The following is a 23,951-nucleotide window of genomic DNA, read 5'->3' as shown; positions in this document are numbered from 1 at the left end:
ATCGCATACATTTTTGCCACTAACAGAAACCTTATTACTACCTTCAACCCCTTCAACAATAAATCAAACCCCAACAACAACATTTTCTCCAAATTTCCTTACAAATTTAGACGATAGATATAGAGAATTTTTAACCAATAATATACCCCTACGATTAGACTGGAATACATTCGTAGCACCCCCTCCCTTCTTTGGTCAACATCTTGATAGCAACAGGCTACATCATTTGGCACTCATCAGATTACAATACAGACACGATATTCTCAAAGACAGACAGGAACACAACATACAAATCTTTACACAAGACAATTTATTACATAAATTTGAAACAAAAAAAAATTGAATAATTTAGTACATCATGCTCTCCCCCTAGCTCCACCAAATAAAATAGCTCAATCATTACCTCCCCCATTTATCACAACAGAATTTATCTCTAAAAACTATAGGTATACAAAAAAGACACTTGGATACATCACATTTTATAATTCGTATTCTGGACTATCCTACACATGTATCTTGTAATAATCTTTTTCCTCCAAACTCTCCCTCCCCTTATTCTTATTTTTTCAGAACCAACACTCCAAAAAAACCCTTCCCCTCGAACAGGATCTCGAGACTTATTAGTCAGACACTAGCATCAAGCACATCAAGCAGAACTTAAAAAATACGAAGGTCATATGAACTTAGACAATAAATACCCGTTCCACGGCGCACATGGACAATTAACTTATGATATCAATGATAAAAATTAGATACCACACATTGGAATAAGCACACCTTCTAATTGTAAGGCAGACACAAAAAACGAAGGATATCAAGAAATAAGGTTTTTTGATGGAAAATTCAAATAGAAAACATACAACTTACACGAGATTGAAAAGACGACACAAAAATTTATCAAGGAATACAATTATCTTGCAAAAAAGGACCAAGGTTATTGCGATACGACAGCAAGAACACAAGCAACTATTGTTTGGTTCCCCGAAGACACATGTACCACATTTCAAGTTGCAAGGATTCAAACAAGAATGATAAAATTTTATCAAAACTGTTTTTTGAATCAATCCCTAATGATAAAGTAACCCTGATAAAATCCGACAAAACATAAATCGTTATAACAATATCGATGGAATAGAAAATAAATTGACACGTTTTCCAATTTACCCCGAAACAGAACAGACAGAATTTGAACAACTAGCTGAACTCCAACTTAAAAACCCAATGGTTTACGCTACATCTAAATTTACCACTACATCTACTTCTAAAACCTGACGCAGTTTTTAAAATGATGCGGTTTTTGAAAAAAACATACCGAAATTTTATTCAAAAATTTTACTTTCCAAATGCACTGATTTGGATCAAAGTATTATTTAACGATCCAACATGCCAGTTAAATAAACCATACCCTCATCAGAAACAAATAGCAGAAAAACAAGATTTTATTGGACAAAGTTTAATTTTCAACCGCAGAATCTCATTTGATACAAAAGGACCGATATCACCCTCTTCAGAAGGAAACTCGTAAATAATGGTTAAAGTTGATGCATTTAAACACTATGTAGCACTCAACCCATTACCTCATTGTATTGCCTATTATGCATATACAACATTTTACCCGCACTGGATAGCAAAATTTGGATTACCAGAAATCCTTGTCACTGATATTGGCACTGAATTCAAAAATAATGAAATCATCACATTATGCCAATTATACAACATTACACACAAACCACGAACATCGCATGCTCCATGGGCTAATGGTTTAGTCGAAGGAATGAACAGTTAACTACAAGAGTACCTCAGATGTATCGTAAATTGAAATGGTACACAAAATACTGAATGGTCAACAGATATGAAATTATTCTTCTTAGCTTATAATTCACAGATAACAACAACCTTATGACTACCACCTTATGAAAAGGTTTTCAATGAAAAAACCAATTAAACCAATAATGTTCACTGCAAAATCCTCAAAAACCACACAAGGTTATTGCCAACCTAGAAGAGAATCAGTTTGTCATAATTTACCATTACACACGCACAATGAAGATCGTTTTCATCACCCACAAATCTTCAAATTAGCTTCCCGCACAGATATCGAATGGGTTTTAAACAAGGATAAAAAACACTATGAAATTTATCAAAAAAATGCCAAAAAACTATTACAAAGACAGAATTCTTATTCACAAATAAACTCACGATTCACACCAGCTACAAACCTAAAAATTGGAACGTATGACTTAATACCAAATTTTGTCAAACAAAAAAAAATATCCAAAAAGTTACAACCAATCCGAAAAGGACCGTTTCAAATTATTGACAAACCCACTGATGCAACATATAAACCTATTGTTTCAAATAAAAAGGAAATAGTTCAACACAGAAACAATCTTTTACCATACTACCCAAAAGAACACGCTCTTTTCGAACTAACACAGTTATACTCCTTTACAGGACTCAAGGTTGTCCATGACAACTCAGACAATACTAAACAAGAAACACATGGTGTAAATTGTTCAACACAATTATTAGAACCAAAAAATAAAGAAATTAAAAATACCCGACTAAAATCTCAAGAAATAAGCAATAAACACATACCTCAAAAACATGGAAAGAGAATAAGAAGAAAAAAACTGTATCACGAGAAACAAAAGAAAGATCTCAACAAGGACAATCATTACGACTTAGAAGTCAACTACTAAAAGATTATAAAACTTCCATTCCACGATCTAAACTATTTTAAAAATTGAATTTCAAAACCCCTTTCTACAATTTATGCTGACACTCTTCAACAGCTAGTTCAACCTAAGCCATTCAGAAACTATCTAAACATCATACCATTCTGACACCACTTCTTTAGCCGACTCTTTGCAGACTTCAAACATATATGAAAGTATAAATTGAAGACCTCAAGGTCAAAAATTAGCAACAAGCTCATATGTGACAACTGAAATAAACAAAATCTGATTATTACAACCCTCCCCAAAATTATGAAGCTCATTCTAAGACACTCAGACATCCCCCATCAAAAATTGCTTGTATCCAAACCACTTGTCAAAAATCAATAAACAATCCGACCGCACTCCAATTTCGCCTCAAAAAACAAATGTTTCTTTCTCAAATGCTTCTTTCTCACTGAGTTCAACTTCTCAAAATAATAATCTCAAAACATTTTTCACTTCTATCAATCTTTTTCAAATCAGTATAATTCTTATTTTAGACACCTTTGAAATATTTCTCCTTCTCTTCATAATTTTTTTTCGTAATTTTTCACTCACTACAAAAAGCTTATCTCATTTTTGCAAAAACTCTTGACCACCTCATCAGGTACAATATTTCAACAACTAACTAATTGTTAAGACATTTAATTAACAAGAAAGACCTTTTTCTTTTTTTAATTTTACTTTTCACATTTTTAGTCTCCATAATTTTAACAATGAGCAAATGTGAAAAAAAAATTGTATTTTTTGCAAAAGCAACAATACTTTTAATCAATTTTATAGACGAGTATTATAATCAATTTATTATAATCAACGAGTATTAAAATCAAACTTTCTTCATAAGTAAAAATTAAATAATTTTTCAAAATTGCTAATCAACAACCAACACAACAGTCCCCAACGACTACGACATCCAAAGAATCTCCAACAACACCAACGTCTAGTCAGACAAATCACACCCAATCAACAACATGTATTTCATTTCAAGAAAACCCATATACATTTGACAAAAGACACGCTTTTTTATCAGATCCTTTGATACCCGTAGTTCGCCACGCACGTCTAAGCGAACCACAATACGAACCAATATACAACATATACCCTTCTCTCCAACAAAACCTTACTAGAACAATTACTCTAGTCAAAACCAAAACCAAACATCTACAATAGATAGACAAATCATAATCCAAGAGGAAATAGAAGTTTTACAACTCCCAGAGTTCATTTTATTATACCCTCACCACCAATCCCAAATCCTTTAGACCTTTCCAGTACACGTTACAATCTACCTCACGTCTACAAGTGACGTTACAATCTACTTCACAACAAAACAATCCAAACAAACCATCGGATTACTGAGGATCAACCCCCACATCCGAACAAATTCGTGAAGATCCTTTCAACGCCCCAACTTCAACACAACGTCTCCCACATCGGATGACACAAGCTTTTACTCAAGGTGAACCAAACTTGGTAAACGACCCTATAGTTATCTCATCGCATACATTTTTGCCACTAACAGAAACCTTATTACTACCTTCAACCCCTTCAACAATAAATCAAACCCCAACAACAACATTTTCTCCAAATTTCCTTACAAATTTAGACGATAGATATAGAGAATTTTTAACCAATAATATACCCCTACGATTAGACTGGAATACATTCGTAGCACCCCCTCCCTTCTTTGGTCAACATCTTGATAGCAACAGGCTACATCATTTGGCACTCATCAGATTACAATACAGACACGATATTCTCAAAGACAGACAGGAACACAACATACAAATCTTTACACAAGACAATTTATTACATAAATTTGAAACAAAAAAAAATTGAATAATTTAGTACATCATGCTCTCCCCCTAGCTCCACCAAATAAAATAGCTCAATCATTACCTCCCCCATTTATCACAACAGAATTTATCTCTAAAAACTATAGGTATACAAAAAAGACACTTGGATACATCACATTTTATAATTCGTATTCTGGACTATCCTACACATGTATCTTGTAATAATCTTTTTCCTCCAAACTCTCCCTCCCCTTATTCTTATTTTTTCAGAACCAACACTCCATAAAAACCCTTCCCCTCGAACAGGATCTCAAGATTTGTTAGTCAGACACTATGATTGTGAAGAAAATGAACAAAAAACACTACACAAATACGCCATAAACCAATTAACTCAATGCGAATCCAAAACACAAGAAATAGAAACAACGAATGTACTGGCGAAACTTTATTCAAAAGCCCGAGCTACAACCTTAACAATTGTAAATTCAAAGCAACATTTTCAGAGAAAAATTACAATGTTCCCACGTCTCAAATGGAAACAAAAATAGACTCGATCACGAATCTTTCTATCAAAACAATGGAGAAAGACTTTTACATTTTAATCCTGAAGATTGTAAAAAAAGAGCTTCAACGGTTAAAGTTAACTGCAAATAAAGGCACAAACCGAAAATTGGTTTGTTTTTAAATTTTTCCAGACTCTGCACATCAAGCAGAACTTAAAAAATACGAAGGTCATATGAAATTAGACGATAAATACTCGTTCCACGGCGCACATGGATGATTAACTTAAGATATCTATAATAAAAATTAGATAACACACATTGGAATAAACACACCTTCTAATTATAAATCAGACACAAAAAACAAAGGATATCAAGAAATAATGTTTTTTTTTTATTGGAAAATTCAAATAGAAAACACAAATTACACGAGATTTAAAAGACGACACAATAATTTATCAAGGAATACGATTATCTTGCAAAATTGACCTAGGATATTGCGATACGACAAAAAGAACACAAGCAACTATTGTTTGGTTCCCCGAAGACACATGTACCACATTTCAAGTTGCAAGGATTCACACAAGAATGATAAAATTTTATCAAAAATGTTTTTTGAATCAATACCAAATGAGAAAGTAACCCTGATAAAATCCGACAAAACATATATCGTTATAACAATATCGATGGAATAGAAAATAAATTGACACGTTTTCAAATTTACCCCGAAACAGAACAGACAGAATTTGAACAACTAGCTGAACTCCTACTTAAATACCCAATGGTTTACGCTACATCTACTTCTAAAATTCGACACAATTTTTAAAAAACAACAACCAAATAAAGTTCCAATTCACTTACAAGAGAAAATCAATAGATTACTGGACATATTAGATTAATACGAAATCATTTCTCCAGTAAACAAAGAAGAACAACCAAAAGGAAACACATTCATAAATTCCGTTATTAATCTAGCTAAAGGAGAATCATTAAAAATCGTTTTAGACGCATTGATGAATCTAAATGTAATTGGCCCATTGAATGAATTCAAGTAACTCTCACAAAAAGAAAAGGAAAATACTTTCAAACAGCTGACATGAACAGCGCCTACAATCAATTGCCACTAGATGAAAAATCACGACGCTTAACAGAATTCGTTATTGGAAATCAATAATACGAATATTATAGACTTTTCGATGGTATTTCCGCAGAACCAGCAGCATTTTCAGCATTTATGAGTAAAATTTTTCGACCCCTCATTCTCAGTAAAAACGTCATAACATATTTAGACGATGTTTTCATGCAATCACAAACAAAACACGAAATGCTTAAGTATTGGATAAATACCACCAAATACTATTTAAAGAAAACATGAAAGCAGCCCCAGGCACATCACATTTTTTCCTCAATCGTGTAAAAGTCTTTGGACATATTAATGAAGGAAATACAATCACTCCATTAAAGCCTCGCATAGATGCAATCATAAAACTTCAACCTCCATCAAATAAAAAGAAAATCCAAGAATTTTTTGGTATGCTAAACTTCTTAAGTAATTACGTTTTTAAAATCCAATTATATTTAAGATCATTTTATAACATTCTCAGACAACAAAGTAACTTTGAACGGACAACAGAACATCAAAAACGATTTGAAGAAATAAAAATACTCCTCACTGAACAAATATCAAACACTTTTCCAGACACTTTTCCAGTACTTCGGCAAACTCAAGACTATATACATAAGCTGAGCTTAGACTCTCTACAATCATGAGAGAATGCAGAGCTATAATATAAAATGAATTTTTAGACAGAATACGAAGTTTCAATACTCGGATCAAAAGATTCAACATTTCTATTTACAAATCATAAACCTATATTTTTTTTATATTTACACAAAATCAAATCTAAACCACAGAGTTTATAGATTTCAATTAATTCTACAAAAATTCCCATATAAATTGGATTCAGGAAAAAATTTTGCATTGGCAGGCACACTCAGTAAGTTTTTTCTTGCAAAAGACGAAACCTGGCCACTATTAGAATGCAAATTTGTTCTAAAAACTGACGTTCATAATGCACAAATAAATAATTTACAACACTCTCGGTTATTTGTAGATTGCCAAAAAAATCACTGTGAAGTAGACTTATTAAGAAGCATTTAAACCGATACCATATTCATCATGGATCAAAAAGAATAACACAACAAAAACCACCTAAACAAAAAAGGTATAGGACAGGCCTATTCCCCTGAATAGAAAAAGAAAACTTAACTGATAAAACGAAATTATCAGGACCTCCAGATATCGATTCAAAATACAAAATAAATCAAGTTTTTAACCTACCTGACCCCCTAATTAACATACCTCTTTCAAAAACAGAAAATGAAAATATCTTTCTACCAGCCAAAGAAAAAGTGACACTTGAGCTACTACAAAAGTACCAAAACCTTGACCCAGTCATTAGACAACTTAAATCTTGGCACAATTATGAAACAAAACCCATAAGAGCAGATATCAAAATTCTAGGAAACAAAACACTTCTTAGATACTTCAGAAAATTTTATATTACATCTATAAACGAAAATACCAATTTTTTAGAACACCAAACACTTAAATTAAAAGTAAACTGTTTACCAATAAGCATGATACTCCTGGAATTTCCGATTTCCAATTCCTTAAATACAAAAGGACATGCGGTATCAGAAAAAACAAACCGAAATTTTATCCAAAATTTTTACTTTCCAAATGCACTGATTTGGATCAAAGTATTATGTAACAATCCAACATGCCAGTTACATAAACCATACCCTCATTAGAAACAAATAGCAGAAAAACAAGATTTTATTAGACAAAGATTAATTTTCAACCGCAGAATCTCATTTGATACAAAAGGATCGATATCACCCTCTTCAGAATGAAACTTATATATATTGGTTATATTTGATGCATTTACACACTATGTGGCACTCAACCCATTACCTCATTGTAATGCCTATTTTGCATATACAACACTTTACGAACACTGGATAGCAAAATTTGGATTACCAGAAATCCTTTTAATGGCACTGAAATCATAAATAAAGAAATCGTCGCAATATGCCAACTATACAACATTAAACATAAACCACGAACGTCTCATACCCCATGGACTAATGGTTTAGTCGAAGGAATTAACCGTTCACCACATGAGTACCTCAGATGTATCATAAATGGAAATGACTCTAAACACACTGAATGGTCAACAGATGTAAAAATATTCCCCTTAGCTTATAATTCACAGATAACAATAACCTTAGGACTATCACCTTATGAAAGGGTTTGTCATCAAATCCACTTAAGCCAATAATGATCACAGCAATTTCCTCAAAACACACACAATGTTTTTTCCTCAAAAACACACCAACCGACAAAAGAATCAATTTGTTATAATTTACCATTGCACACACACGATGAAGATCATTTTCATCACCCACACATCTTAAAATTACCACGTAAACCTATAATTTTTACAGCAAAATCCTCAAAAATCACACAAGGTTATTGCCAACCTACAAGAGAATCAATTTGTTATAATTTACCATTACACACGCACGATCAAGATCATTTTCATCACCAAGTCTTCAAATTATTACGAAGACAGAATGTTCAATCACAAATAAAATTACGATTCACACCAGCTACAAACCTAAAATCCGGAACGTTTGTTCTAATACCAAATTTTGTAACACAATAAGAAATATCCAAAAAATTACAACCAATCCGAAAAGGACCATTTCAAATTATTGACAAACCCACTGATGTAACATATAAACTTATTGATTCAAATAAAAAGGAAACAGTTCAACAGAGAAACTTCGGTGTTGTGTTACCAAAATACTAAAAGCTGACAACCACCGATTTAGTTAACAAATGTTTTGAAATTTGTTCATGGATTCCGCTGACAATGGTTAAGTCCGTGCCTTTAAATTCCGCATTGCTATAGATAAGAATTCCAGCTGTAGCTTTCAATTGTTCATATGCAAGTTAAGTAATAGACAAAATTCTCATACAGTCCACATACAGATTGTCCACATACAGATTGCGGAATCCGCTGACATTTGCGGATTCCGCTCACAAATTTTGCGGATTCCACTTTTATTTGCGGATTCCACTTACATTTTGTGGAATCCACTTACAGTTGCGGAATCCAGATCAACTAGCTATATTCGCTTGTTGCCGACAAAATTTACGTTACAGGTATTTGTAAGTGGAATCCACGGAAATTTTGTAAGTAGAATCCACTGACATTTTGGAACATGTTCAAAGGTTTGTCTATGGAATCCAGGAACATACAGATACAAAATTGTGCGCCTATCGAGTGCACAGTTTGGCCTCGTAATGTGGCCTTTGGTACTCTTTTCTACAAATCCTAAAAGCTTTCCACCATATGTTAAATGAGTTCAACGGGTTAAGCACAGTCTGAATCACAAATTTATACGAAGAAATTGTTTTGAGCATATAGATATATAATCGATTATGGGACTAAAAATACAACTAAAAACTGTTTTCCTCAACTTTGGATATATAAAAGGTATTGAAAAATGCTTATTATACGGTTTCCTCACATGGAAATTGAGGATATATTTTAAAGTTTTCTGTGCAAAAATATTAATCAAGCGAGCCAAAAGTTCTGTACAAAAATGCTAACCAAGCGAGCCATAAGACTCCCAGTCAGTTTGCAATGCCGCCCCTGATACAACTGAGTAAGTGCGGTCACTCTTGTTGATAGCCAGAAAGCACTTGTCAACAACGAGTCTCCCTTTCTGGAATGTGCGCGTTGAAGTTCCGAGTGGCTGTTTGTGTGCATAATTACTACCACCCCAGTGCGAAATAGCTGGTGACGACGATGGTAAGTTCATGAATGTCTTCGTGGCAGCCCCATTTTGTCCCCACTCGCAAAACACATTAAGTGGGTATCCACGAACTGTGATATTGTAATTCATATTTGAAGCAGCTGAAACAGTCAAATTAATAATCATAAAACAATACCGATCATACGAATAGGAAAAAAAAACAAAAACAATTGTAGTAGTTGGTCAAAAAAAAATTATAAGCTTTTGGCTCATAATTTCGAATTCATTCTAAGGCTGTTTTTGGACTTCCAATACAAACAGTTGGCGTTGTTTTTTTTTGAGGTGTTTGCAGGCGTTGCTTTTTTTTTACTTGTATCAAAGTAATTTTTTAATTTGATTTTTCAATTTTTCTACTTCATTTTTTCATGCATTGTCTTCCTTAATGTATTTTTCTATAGCAAGTGTTGCGATAAACTACTTCCCCTCTTTGTAATAAAGCTAGATCATAAAGTTCGGTTTGAAACATCTCCAAAATCGGGCAAACATGTCATAAGTTTTCACCTCTTGAGATGAAAGACAAAAAGAGCATATGTTACTTGCTGGATTGAGATCTCCTTTTTTTTAGCCCAATCGTAATGAAAATGCAGTTTTTTAATTAAGAAGGCTATAATTTGGAGCGTCGCGACAACTGGAAGCAGGCGACAACTTGGAGCAAGCGACAACTGGGAGAAAGCGACAACTTGGAGCAAGCGACAACTGCGAGAAAGCGACAACTGAGAGCAAGCGACAACTTGGAGCAAGCGACAACTGCGAGAAAGCTACAACTGGGAGAAAGCGACAACTTGGAGCAAGCGACAACTGCGAGAAAGCGACAACTGAGAGCAAGCGACAACGGGGAGCATGCTACAACTGGGAGCAAGCGACAACTAGGAGCAAGCGACAACTGGGAGCAAGCGACAATTGACAGCAAGCGACAATTGGGAGCCAGCGACAATTGGGAGCAAGCGACAATTGGGAGCAAGCGACAATTGGGAACAAGCGACATTTGGGAGCAAGCGACAATTGGCAGCAAGCGACAATTGGGAGCCAGCGACAAATGGGAGCAAGCGACAATTGGGAGCGTGTCAATTGTAGGAGCAAGCGACAACTGAGAGCAGGCGGCAATTGGGAGCAAACGACCTGGGGGAGCAAGCAACAATTGGGAACAAGCGAAAATAGGTGGCAACCGACAATTGGGAGCAAGAGACAACTGGGAGCAAGTGAAAACTGGTAGCAAGCGACAATTGGAAGCAAACAACAATTGGAACAAGCGACAATTGGGAGCAAGCGACAACTGGAAGCAAGCGACAATTGGGAGCAAGCGACATTTGAGAGAAAGAGGCAATTGGGAGTAAGTTGGGAGCAAGCGAAAATTGGGAGAAAACAACAATTGGATGAAAGCGACCATTGCAAGCAAGCGACAACTGGCAGCAAGCGAAAATTGGGAGCCAGAGACAATTGGGAGCAAGCGACAAATGGGAGCATGCGACATCTGGGAGCAAGCGACAATTGGGAGCAAGCCACAATTGGGAGCAACCGATAATTGGAAGAAAGCGACCATTGGGAGCGTGTCACATGTAGGAGCAAGCAACATCTGAGAGAAAGAGACAATTGGGAGCAAGTTGGGAGCCAGAGACAGTTAGGAGCAACCAACAATTGGTAGCAAGCGACAATTGGGAGCGAACGACAATTGGAGCAAGCGACAATTGGGAGCAAGCGACAACTGGGAGCAAGCGAAATTGGGAGCAAGCGACAATTGGGAGCAAGCGACATTTGGGAGCAAGCGACAATTGGGAGCAACCGATAATTGGAAGAAAGCGACAATTGGTAGCGTGCCACATGTAGGAGCAAGCGACAACTGATAGCAAGCGGCAGTTGGGAGCAAACGACTATGGGGAGCAAGCGACAATTGGGAGCAAACGACATTTAAGAAAACTGGAAGCAAACAACAATTGAGAGCCAGAGACATTTGGGAGCAAGCGACAAGTGGGGCAAGCGAAAATTGGGAACCAGCGACAATTGGCAGCAAGCGACAATTGGGAGCAAGCGACATTTGGGAGCAAGCGAAAATTGGGAGCAAGCGACAATTGGGAGCAAGCGACAATTGGGAGCAAGCGATTATTGGAAGAAAGCGACAATTGGGAGCGCGTCATATGTAGGAGCAAGCGATAATTGAGAGAAAGCGGCAATTGGGATCAAGCGACATTTGGGAGCAAGCGACAATTGGGAGCAAGCGACATTTGGGAACAAGCGACAATTTGGAGCAAGCGAAAATTGGGAGCAAGCGACATTTGGGAGCAAGCAATAATTGAGAGCAAGCAAAAATTGGGAACCAGCGACAATTGGGAGCAAGCGACAACTGGGAGCAAGCGACAACTGGGAGCAAGCGACAATTGGGAGCCAGCGACAATTGGGAGCAAGCGAAAATTGGGAACCAGCGAAAATTGGGAGCAAGCGACAACTGGGAGCAAGTGACAACTGCGAGCAAGCGACAATTGGCAGCCAGCGACAATTGGGAGCAAGCTACATTTGGGAGCAAGCGACAATTGGGAGCAAGCGACATTTGGGAGCAAGCGACAATTGGGAGCAACCGATAATTGGAAAAAAGCGAAAATTGATAGCGTGTCACATGTAGGAGCAAGCGACAACTGAGAGCAAGCGATAATTGGGAGCAAGCGACAATTGGGAGCTAGCGACATTTAAGAAAACTGGAAGCAAACAACAATTGAGAGGCAGAGACAATTGGGAGCAAGCGACAACGGGGAGCAAGCGACAATTGGGAGCCAGCGACAATTGGGAGCAAGCGACATTTGGGAGCAAGCGACATTTGGGAGCAAGCGACAATTGGGAGCAAGCGAAAATTGGGAGCCAGCGACAATTGGGAGCAAGCGACAATTGGGAGCAAGCGACAACTGGGAGCAAGCGACAACTGGGAGCAAGCGACAATTGGCAGCCAGCGACAATTGGGAGAAAACAACAATTGGATGCAAGCGACCATTGCAAGCAAGCGACAACTGGCAGCAAGCGAAAACTGGGAGCCAGAGACAATTGGGAGCAAGCGACAAATGGGAGCATGCGACATTTGGGAGCAAGCGACAATTGGGAGCAAGCCACAATTGGGAGCAACCGATAATTGGAAGAAAGCGACCATTGGGAGCGTGTCACATGTAGGAGCAAGCAACATCTGAGAGAAAGAGACAATTGGGAGCAACTTGGGAGCCAGAGACAATTAGGAGCAACCAACAATTGGTAGCAAGCGACAATTGGGAGCGAACGACAATTGGAGCAAGCGACAATTGGGAGCAAGCGACAACTGGGAGCAAGCGGCAGTTGGGAGCAAACGACTATGGGGAGCAAGCGACAATTGGGAGCAAACGACATTTAAGAAAACTAGAAGCAAACAACAATTGAGAGCCAGAGACATTTGGGAGCAAGCGACAAGTGGGGCAAGCAAAAATTGGGAACCAGCGTAAATTGGCAGCAAGCGACAATTGGGAGCCAGCGACAATTGGGAGCAAGCGACTTTTGGGAGCAAGCGAAAATTGGGAGCAAGCGACAATTGGGAGCAAGCGACAATTGGGAGCAAGCGATTATTGGAAGAAAGCGACAATTGGGAGCGCTTCACATGTAGGAGCAAGCGATAATTGAGAGTAAGCGGCAATTGGGATCAAGCGACATTTGGGAGCAAGCGACAATTGGGAGCAAGCGACATTTGGGAACAAGCGACAATTTGGAGCAAGCGAAAATTGGGAGCAAGCGACATTTGGGAGCAAGCAACAATTGAGAGCAAGCAAAAATTGGGAACCAGTGACAATTGGGAGCAAGCGACAACTGGGAGCAAACGACAACTGGGAGCAAGCGACAATTGGGAGCCAGCGACAATTGGGAGCAAGCGAAAATTGGGAACCAGCGACAATTGGGAGCAAGCGACAACTGGGAGCAAGTGACAACTGCGAGCAAGCGACAATTGGCAGCCAGCGACAATTGGCAGCCAGCGACAATTGGGAGCAAGCTACATTTGGGAGCAAGCGGCAATTGGGAGCAAGCGACATTTGGGAGCAAGCGACAATTGTGAGCAACCGATAATTGGAAGAAAGCGAAAATTGATAGCGTGTCACATGTAGGAGCAAGCGACAACTGAGAGCAAGCGACAATTGGGAGCAAGCGACAATTGGGAGCAAGCGACATTTAAGAAAACTGGAAGCAAACAACAATTGAGAGGCAGAGACAATTGGGAGCAAGCGACAACTGGGAGCAAGCGACAATTGGGAGCCAGCGACAATTGGGAGCAAGCGACAATTGGGAGCAAGCGACATTTGGGAGCAAGCGACATTTGGGAGCAAGCGACAATTGGGAGCAAGAGAAAATTGGGAGCCAGCGACAATTGGGAGCAAGCGACAATTGGGAGCAAGCGACAACTGGGAGCAAGCGACAATTGGCAGCCAGCGACAATTGGGAGCAAGCGACATTTGGGAGCCAGCGACAATTGGAAGCAAGCGACAATTGGGAGCAAGCGACAACTGGGAGCAAGCGACAACTGGGAGCAAGCGACAATTGGCAGCCAGCGACAATTGGGAGAAAACAACAATTGGATGCAAGCGACCATTGCAAGCAAGCGACAACTGGCAGCAAGCGAAAATTGGGAGCCAGAGACAATTGGGAGCAAGCGACAAATGGGAGCATGCGACATTTGGGAGCAAGCGACAACTGAGAGCAAGCGACAATTGGGAGCAAGCGACAATTGGGAGCTAGCGACATTTAAGAAAACTGGAAGCAAACAACAATTGAGAGGCAGAGACAATTGGGAGCAAGCGACAACTGGGAGCAAGCGACAATTGGGAGCCAGCGACAATTTGGAGCAAGCGACATTTGGGAGCAAGCGACAATTGGGAGCAAGCGAAAATTGGGAGCCAGCGACAATTGGGAGCAAGCGACAATTGGGAGCAAGCGACAACTGGGAGCAAGCGACAACTGGGAGCAAGCGACAACTGGGAGCAAGCGACAACTGGGAGCAAGCGACAATTGGCAGCCAGCGACAATTGGGAGAAAACAACAATTGGATGCAAGCGACCATTGCAAGCAAGCGACAACTGGCAGCAAGCGAAAATTGGGAGCCAGAGACAATTGGGAGCAAGCGACAAATGGGAGCATGCGACATTTGGGAGCAAGCGACAATTGGGAGCAAGCCACAATTGGGAGCAACCGATAATTGGAAGAAAGCGACCATTGGGAGCGTGTCACATGTAGGAGCAAGCAACATCTGAGAGAAAGAGACAATTGGGAGCAAGTTGGGAGCCAGAGACAATTAGGAGCAACCAACAATTGGTAGCAAGCGACAATTGGGAGCGAACGACAATTGGAGCAAGCGACAATTGGGAGCAAGCGACAACTGGGAGCAAGCGAAATTGGGAGCAAGCGACAATTGGGAGCAAGCGACAATTGGGAGCAACCGATAATTGGAAGAAAGGGACAATTGGTAGCGTGCCACATGTAGGAGCAAGCGACAACTGATAGCAAGCGGCAGTTGGGAGCAAACGACTATGGGGAGCAAGCGACAATTGGGAGCAAACGACATTTAAGAAAACTAGAAGCAAACAACAATTGAGAGCCAGAGACATTTGGGAGCAAGCGACAGGTGGGGCAAGCGAAAATTGGGAACCAGCGACAATTGGCAGCAAGCGACAATTGGGAGCCAGCGACAATTGGGAGCAAGCGACATTTGGGAGCAAGCGAAAATTGGGAGCAAGCGACAATTGGGAGCAAGCGACAATTGGCAGCAAGCGATTATTGGAAGAAAGCGACAATTGGGAGCGCGTCACATGTAGGAGCAAGCGATAATTGAGAGTAAGCGGCAATTGGGATCAAGCGACATTTGGGAGCAAGCGACAATTGGGAGCAAGCGACATTTGGGAACAAGCGACAATTTGGAGCAAGCGAAAATTGGGAGCAAGCGACATTTGGGAGCAAGCAACAATTGAGAGCAAGCAAAAATTGAGAACCAGCGACAATTGGGAGCAAGCGACAACTGGGAGCAAGCGACAACTGGGAGCAAGCGACAATTGGCAGCAAGCGACAATTGGGAGCGAACGACAATTGGAGCAAGCGACAATTGGGAGCAACCGATAATTGGAAGAAACGGACAATTGGTAGCGTGCCACATGTAGGAGCAAGCGACAACTGATAGCAAGCGGCAGTTGGGAGCAAACGACTATGGGGAGCAAGCGACAATTGGGAGCAAACGACATTTAAGAAAACTAGAAGCAAACAACAATTGAGAGCCAGAGACATTTGGGAGCAAGCGACAAGTGGGGCAAGCGAAAATTGGGAACCAGCGACAATTGGCAGCAAGCGACAATTGGGAGCCAGCGACAATTGGGAGACAGCGACATTTGGGAGCAAGCGAAAATTGGGAGCAAGCGACAATTGGGAGCAAGCGACAATTGGGAGCAAGCGATTATTGGAAGAAAGCGACAATTGGGAGCGCGTCACATGTAGGAGCAAGCGATAATTGAGAGTAAGCGGCAATTGGGATCAAGCGACATTTGGGAGCAAGCGACAATTGGGAGCAAGCGACATTTGGGAACAAGCGACAATTTGGAGCAAGCGAAAATTGGGAGCAAGCGACATTTGGGAGCAAGCAACAATTGAGAGCAAGCAAAAATTGGGAACCAGCGACAATTGGGAGCAAGCGACAACTGGGAGCAAGCGACAACTGGGAGCAAGCGACAATTGGGAGCCAGCGACAATTGGGAGCAAGCGAAAATTGGGAACCAGCGACAATTGGGAGCAAGCGAAAACTGGGAGCAAGTGACAACTGCGAGCAAGCGACAATTGGCAGCCAGCGACAATTGGGAGCAAGCTACATTTGGGAGCAAGCGGCAATTGGGAGCAAGCGACATTTGGGAGCAAGCGACAATTGGGAGCAACCGATAATTGGAAGAAAGCGAAAATTGATAGCGTGTCACATGTAGGAGCAAGCGACAACTGAGAGCAAGCGACAATTGGGAGCAAGCGACAATTGGGAGCAAGCGACAATTGGCAGCAAGCGACAATTGGGAGCGAACGACAATTGGAGCAAGCGACAATTGGGAGCAAGCGACAACTGGGAGCAAGCGAAATTGGGAGCAAGCGACAATTGGGAGCAAGCGATAATTGGGAGCAACCGATAATTGGAAGAAAGGGACAATTGGTAGCGTGCCACATGTAGGAGCAAGCGACAACTGATAGCAAGCGGCAGTTGGGAGCAAACGACTATGGGGAGCAAGCGACAATTGGGAGCAAACGAGATTTAAGAAAACTAGAAGCAAACAACAATTGAGAGCCAGAGACATTTGGGAGCAAGCGACAAGTGGGGCAAGCGAAAATTGGGAACCAGCGACAATTGGCAGCAAGCGACAATTGGGAGCCAGCGACAATTGGGAGCAAGCGACATTTGGGAGCAAGCGAAAATTGGGAGCAAGCGACAATTGGGAGCAAGCGACAATTGGGAGCAAGCGATTATTGGAAGAAAGCGACAATTGGGAGCGCGTCACATGTAGGAGCAAGCGATAATTGAGAGTAAGCGGCAATTGGGATCAAGCGACATTTGGGAGCAAGCGACAATTGGGAGCAAGCGACATTTGGGAACAAGCGACAATTTGGAGCAAGCGAAAATTGGGAGCAAGCGACAATTGGGAGCAAGCGACAACTGGGAGCAAGCGACAACTGGGAGCAAGCGACAATTGGGAGCCAGCGACAATTGGCAGCCAGCGACAATTGGGAGCAAGCTACATTTGGGAGCAAGCGGCAATTGGGAGCAAGCGACATTTGGGAGCAAGCGACAATTGGGAGCAACCGATAATTGGAAGAAAGCGAAAATTGATAGCGTGTCACATGTAGGAGCAAGCGACAACTGAGAGCAAGCGACAATTGGGAGCAAGCGACAATTGGGAGCAAGCGGCATTTAAGAAAACTGGAAGCAAACAACAATTGAGAGGCAGAGACAATTGGGAGCAAGCAACAACTGGGAGCAAGCGACAATTGGGAGCCAGCGACAATTGGGAGCAAGCGACAATTGGGAGCCAGCGACATTTGGGAGCAAGCGACAATTGGTAGCAAGCGAAAATTGGGAGCCAGCGACAATTGGGAGCAAGCGACAACTGTGAGCAAGCGACAACTGGGAGCAAGCGACAATTGGCAGCCAGCTACAACTGGGAGCAAGCGACAACTAGGAGCAAGCGACAATTGGGAGCAAGGTACAACTGGGAGCAAGCGACAATTGGGAGCCAGCGACAATTGGGAGCAAGCGACAATTGGGAGCAAGCGACAATTGGGAGCAAGCGACATTTGGGAGCAAGCGACATTTGGGAGCAAGCGAAAATTGGGAGCCAACGACAATTGGGAGCAAGCGACAACTGGGAGCAAGCGACAACTGGGAGCAAGCGACAATTGGCAGCCAGCGACAATTGGGAGCAAGCGACATTTGGGAGCAAGCGACAATTGGGAGCAAGCGACATTTGGGAGCAAGCGACAATTGGGAACAACTGATAATTGGAAGAAAGCGACAATTGGGAGCGAAATTGGGAGCAAGCGACATTTGGGAGCAAGCGACAATTGGGAGCAAGCGACATTTGGGAGCAAACGACTATGGGGAGCAAGCGACAATTGGGAGCAAGCGACATTTAAGAAAACTGGAAGCAAACAACAATTGAGAGGCAGAGACAATTGGGAGCAAGCGACAACTGGGAGCAAGCGACAATTGCGAGCCAGCGACAATTGGGAGCAAGCGACAATTGGGAGCAAGCGACAATTGGGAGCAAGCGACATTTGGGAGCAAGCGACATTTGGGAGCAAGCGACAATTGGGAGCAAGCGAAAATTGGGAGCCAGCGACAATTGGGAGCAAGCGACAACTGGGAGCAAGCGACAACTGGGAGCAAGCGACAACTGGGAGCAAGCGACAATTGGCAGCCAGCGACAATTGGGAGCAAGCGACATTTGGGAGCAAGCGACAATTGGGAGCAAGCGACATTTGGGAGCAAGCGACAATTGGGAACAACTGATAATTGGAAGAAAGCGACAATTGGGAGCGATATTGGAAGCAAGCGACATTTGGGAGCAAGCGACAACTGGGGGCAAGCGACAGCTGGGAGCAAGAGACAACTGGGAGCAAGCGACCATTGGGAGCAAGCGACAATTGGGAGCCAGCTACAACTGGGAGCAAGCGACAACTAGGAGCAAGCGACAACTGGGAGCAAGCGACAACTGACAGCAGGCGACAATTGGGAGCCAGCGACAATTGGGAGCAAGCGACAATTGGGAGCAAGCGACAATTGGGAACAAGCCGCATTTGGGAGCAAGCGACAATTGGTAGCAAGCGAAAATTGGGAGCCAGCGACAATTGGGAGCAAGCGACAACTGGGAGCAAGCGACAACTGGGAGCAAGCGACAATTGGCAGCCAACAACAGGGAGCAAGCGACAACTAGGAGCAAGCAACAATTGGGAGCAGGCGACAACTGGGAGCCAGCGACACTTGGGAGCAAGCGACAATTGGGAGCAAGCGACAATTGGGAGCAAGCGACATTTGGGAGCAAGCGACATTTGGGAGCAAGCGAAAATTGGGAGCCAGCGACAATTGGCAGCCAGCGACAATTGGGAACAAGCGGAATTTGGGAGCAAGCGACAATTGGGAGCAAGCGACATTTGGGAGCAAGCGACAACTGGGAGCAAGCGACAACTGGGAGCAAGCGACAATTGGCAGCCAGCGACAATTGGGAGCAAGCGACATTTGGGAGCAAGCGACAATTGGGAGCAAGCGACATTTGGGAGCAAGCAAAAATTGGGAACAACTGATAATTGGAAGAAAGCGACAATTGGGAGCGATATTGGAAGCAAGCGACATTTGGGAGCAAGCGACAACTGGGGGCAAGCGACAGCTGGGAGCAAGAGACAACTGGGAGCAAGCGACCATTGGGAGCAAGCGACAATTGGGAGCCAGCTACAACTGGGAGCAAGCGACAACTAGGAGCAAGCGACAACTGGGAGCAAGCGACAACTGACAGCAGGCGACAATTGGGAGCCAGCGACAATTGGGAGCAAGCGACAATTGGGAGCAAGCGACAATTGGGAACAAGCCGCATTTGGGAGCAAGCGACAATTGGTAGCAAGCGAAAATTGGGAGCCAGCGACAATTGGGAGCAAGCGACAACTGGGACCAAGCGACAACTGGGAGCAAGCGACAATTGGCAGCCAACAACAGGGAGCAAGCGACAACTAGGAGCAAGCGACAATTGGGAGCAGGCGACAACTGGGAGCCAGCGACACTTGGGAGCAAGCGACAATTGGGAGCAAGCGACAATTGGGAGCAAGCGACATTTGGGAGCAAGCGACATTTGGGAGCAAGCGAAAATTGGGAGCCAGCGACAATTGGCAGCCAGCGACAATTGGGAACAAGCGACATTTGGGAGCAAGCGAAAATTGGGAGCAAGCGACATTTGGGAGCAAGCGACAATTGGGAGCAACTGATAATTGGAAGAAAGCGACAATTGGGAGCGAAATTGGGAGCAAGCGACAACTGAGAGCAGGCGGCAATTGGGAGCAAACGACTGTGGGGAGCAAGCAACAATTAGGAACAAGCTAAAATAGGTGGCAACCGACAATTGGGAGCAAGAGACAACTGGGAGCAAGTGAAAATTGGTAGCAAGCGACAATTGGAAGCAAACAAAAATTGGAGCAAGCGACAACTAGGAGCAAGCGACAATTGGGAGCAAGCGACAACTGGGAGCCAGCGACACTTGGGAGCAAGCGACAATTGGGAGCAAGCGACAATTGGGAGAAAGCGACATTTGGGAGCAAGCGACATTTGGGAGCAAGCGAAAATTGGGAGCCAGCGACAATTGGCAGTCAGCGACAATTGGGAACAAGCGACATTTGGGAGCAAGCGACAATTGGGAGCAAGCGACATTTGGGAGCAAGCGACAATTGGGAGCAACTGATAATTGGAAGAAAGCGACAATTGGGAGCGAAATTGGGAGCAAGCGACAACTGAGAGCAGGCGGCAATTGGGAGCAAACGACTGTGGGGAGCAAGCAACAATTAGGAACAAGCTAAAATAGGTGGCAACCGACAATTGGGAGCAAGAGACAACTGGGAGCAAGTGAAAATTGGTAGCAAGCGACAATTGGAAGCAAACAAAAATTGGAGCAAGCGACAATTGGGAGCAAGCGACAACTGGGAGCAAGCGACAACTGGGAGCAAGCGACATTTGAGAGAAAGAGGCAATTGGGAGTAAGTTGGGAGCAAGCGAAAATTGGGAAAAAACAACAATTGGATGCAAGCGACCATTGGAAGCAAGCGACAACTGGCAGCAAGCGAAAATTGGGAGCCAGAGACAATTGGGAGCAAGCGACAAATTGGAGCATGCGACATTTGTCAGCCAGCTACAACTGGGAGCAAGCGACAACTAGGAGCAAGCGACAATTGGGAGCAAGCGACAACTGGGAGCAAGCGACAATTGGGAGCCAGCGACAATTGGGAGCAAGCGACTTTTGGGAGCAAGCGACAATTGGGAGCAAGCGAAAATTGGGAGCCAGCGACAATTGGGAGCAACTGATAATTGGAAGAAAGCGACAATTGGGAGCGAAATTGGGAGCAAGCGACAACTGAGAGCCGGCGGCAATTGGGAGCAAACGACTGTGGGGAGCAAGCAACAATTAGGAACAAGCTAAAATAGGTGGCAACCGACAATTGGGAGCAAGAGACAACTGGGGGCAAGTGAAAATTGGTAGCAAGCGACAATTGGAAGCAAGCGACATTTGAGAGAAAGAGGCAATTGGGAGTAAGTTGGGAGCAAGCGAAAATTGGGAGAAAACAACAATTGGATGCAAGCGACCATTGGAAGTAAGCGATAACTGGCAGCAAGCGAAAATTGGGAGCCAGAGACAATTGGGAGCAAGCGACAAATGGGAGCATGCGACATTTGGGAGCAAGCGTCAATTGGGAGCAAGCCACAATTGGGAGCAACCGATAATTGGAAGAAAGCGACCATTGGGAGCGTGTCACATGTAGGAGCAAGCAACATCTGAGAGAAAGAGACAAATGGAAGCAAGTTGGGAGCCAGAGACAATTAGGAGCAACCAACAATTGGTAGCAAGCGACAATTGGGAGCGAACGACAACTGGGAGCAAGCGAAATTGGGAGCAAGCGACAATTGGGAGCAAGCGACATTTGGGAGCAAGCCACAATTAGGAGCAACCGATAATTGGAAGAAAGCGACAATTGGGAGCGTGCCACATGTAGGAGCAAGCGACAACTGAGAGCAAGCGGCAGTTGGGAGCAAACGACTATGGGGAGCAAGCGACAATTGGGAGCAAACGACATTTAAGAAAACTGGAAGCAAACAACAATTGAGAGCCAGAGACATTTGGGAGCAAGCGACAAGTGGGGCAAGCGAAAAATGGGAACCAGCGACAATTGGCAGCAAGCGACAATTGGGAGCCGGCGACAATTGGGAGCCAGCGACAATTGGGAACAAGCGACATTTGAGAGCAAGCGAAAATTGGGAGCAAGCGACAATTAGGAGCAAGCGATTATTTGAAGAAAGCGACAATTGGGAGCGCGTCACATGTAGGAGCAAGCGATAATTGAGAGTAAGCGGCAATTGAGATCAAGCGACATATGGGAGCAATTGACAATTGGGAGCAAGCGACATTTGGGAACAAGCGACAATTTGGAGCAAGCGAAAATTGGGAGCGAGCGACATTTGGGAGCAAGCAACAATTGAGAGCAAGCAAAAATTGGGAACCAGCGACAATTGGGAGCAAGCGACAACTGGGAGCAAGCGACAACTGGGAGCAAGCGACAATTGGGAGCAAGCGACAATTGGGAGCCAGTGACAATTGGGAGCAAGCGAAAATTGGGAACCAGCGACAATTGGGAGCAAGCGACAACTGGGAGCAAGCGGCAACTGCGAGCAAGCGACAATTGGAAGCCAGCGACAATTGGGAGCAAGCTACATTTGGGAGCAAGCGGCAATTGGGAGCAAGCGACATTTGGGAGCAAGCGACAATTGGGAGCAACCGATAATTGGAAGGAAGCGACAATTGGGAGCGTGTCACATGTAGGAGCAAGCGACAACTGAGAGCAAGCGACAATTGGGAGCAAACGACTATGGGGAGCAAGCGACAATTGGGAGCAAGCGACATTTAAGAAAACTGGAAGCAAACAACAATTGAGAGGCAGAGACAATTGGAGCAAGCGACAACTGGGAGCAAGCGACAATCGGGAGCCAGCGACAATTGGGAGCAAGCGACAATTGGGAGCAAGCGACATTTGGGAGCAAGCGACATTTGGGAGCAAGCGACACTTGGGAGCAAGCGAAAATTGGGAGCCAGCGACAATTGGGAGCAAGCGACAACTGGGAGCAAGCGACAACTGGGAGCAAGCGACATTTGGGAGCAAGCGACAATTGGGAACAACTGATAATTGGAAGAAAGCGACAATTGGGAGCGAAATTGGGAGCAAGCGACATTTGGGAGCAAGCGACAACTGGGAGCAAGCGACAGCTGGGAGCAAGCGACAACTGGGAGCAAGCGACAATTGGGAGCAAGCGACAATTGGGAGCCAGCGACAATTGGGAGCAAGCGACAATTGGGAGCAAGCGACATTTGGGAGCAAGCGACATTTGGGAGCAAGCGACAATTGGGAACAACTGATAATTGGAAGAAAGCGACAATTGGGAGCGAAATTGGGAGCAAGCGACATTTGGGAGCAAGCGACAACTGGGAGCAAGCGACAGCTGGGAGCAAGCGACAACTGGGAGCAAGCGACAATTGGGAGCAAGCGACAATTGGGAGCCAGCGACAATTGGGAGCAAGCGACAATTGGGAGCAAGCGACATTTGGGAGCAAGCGACATTTGGGAGCAAGCGACAATTGGGAGCAAGCGAAAATTGGGAGCAAGCGACAACCGGGAGCAAGCGACAACTGGGAGCAAGCAACAATTGGCAGCCAGCGACAATTGGGAGCAAGCGACATTTGGGAGCAAGCGACAATTGGGAGCAAGCGACATTTGGGAGCAAGCGACAATTG

The 23,951-nt window shown here is 43.2% G+C and overlaps 1 protein-coding gene across 1 annotated transcript in view; it reads right to left on the bottom strand.

The window, feature by feature from the left end:
- Positions 1-23,951, bottom strand: part of LOC134845148 (uncharacterized) — a 184,768-nt gene that overhangs the window by 11,523 nt on the left and 149,294 nt on the right. Inside the window, exon 3 of the mRNA XM_063862024.1 lies at positions 9,702-10,007. Coding sequence (XP_063718094.1) covers positions 9,702-10,007 — 306 coding nt within the window. The remainder of the gene's footprint in view (positions 1-9,701; positions 10,008-23,951) is intronic.

The sequence above is a fragment of the Symsagittifera roscoffensis genome, chromosome 4 (genome assembly GCF_963678635.1).
Source record: "Symsagittifera roscoffensis chromosome 4, txSymRosc1.1, whole genome shotgun sequence".
Taxonomy (NCBI): Eukaryota; Metazoa; Xenacoelomorpha; order Acoela; family Convolutidae; genus Symsagittifera; species Symsagittifera roscoffensis.
Note: the sequence above shows the minus strand (reverse complement) of the source record. Positions and strands in the feature narration are given on the sequence as shown.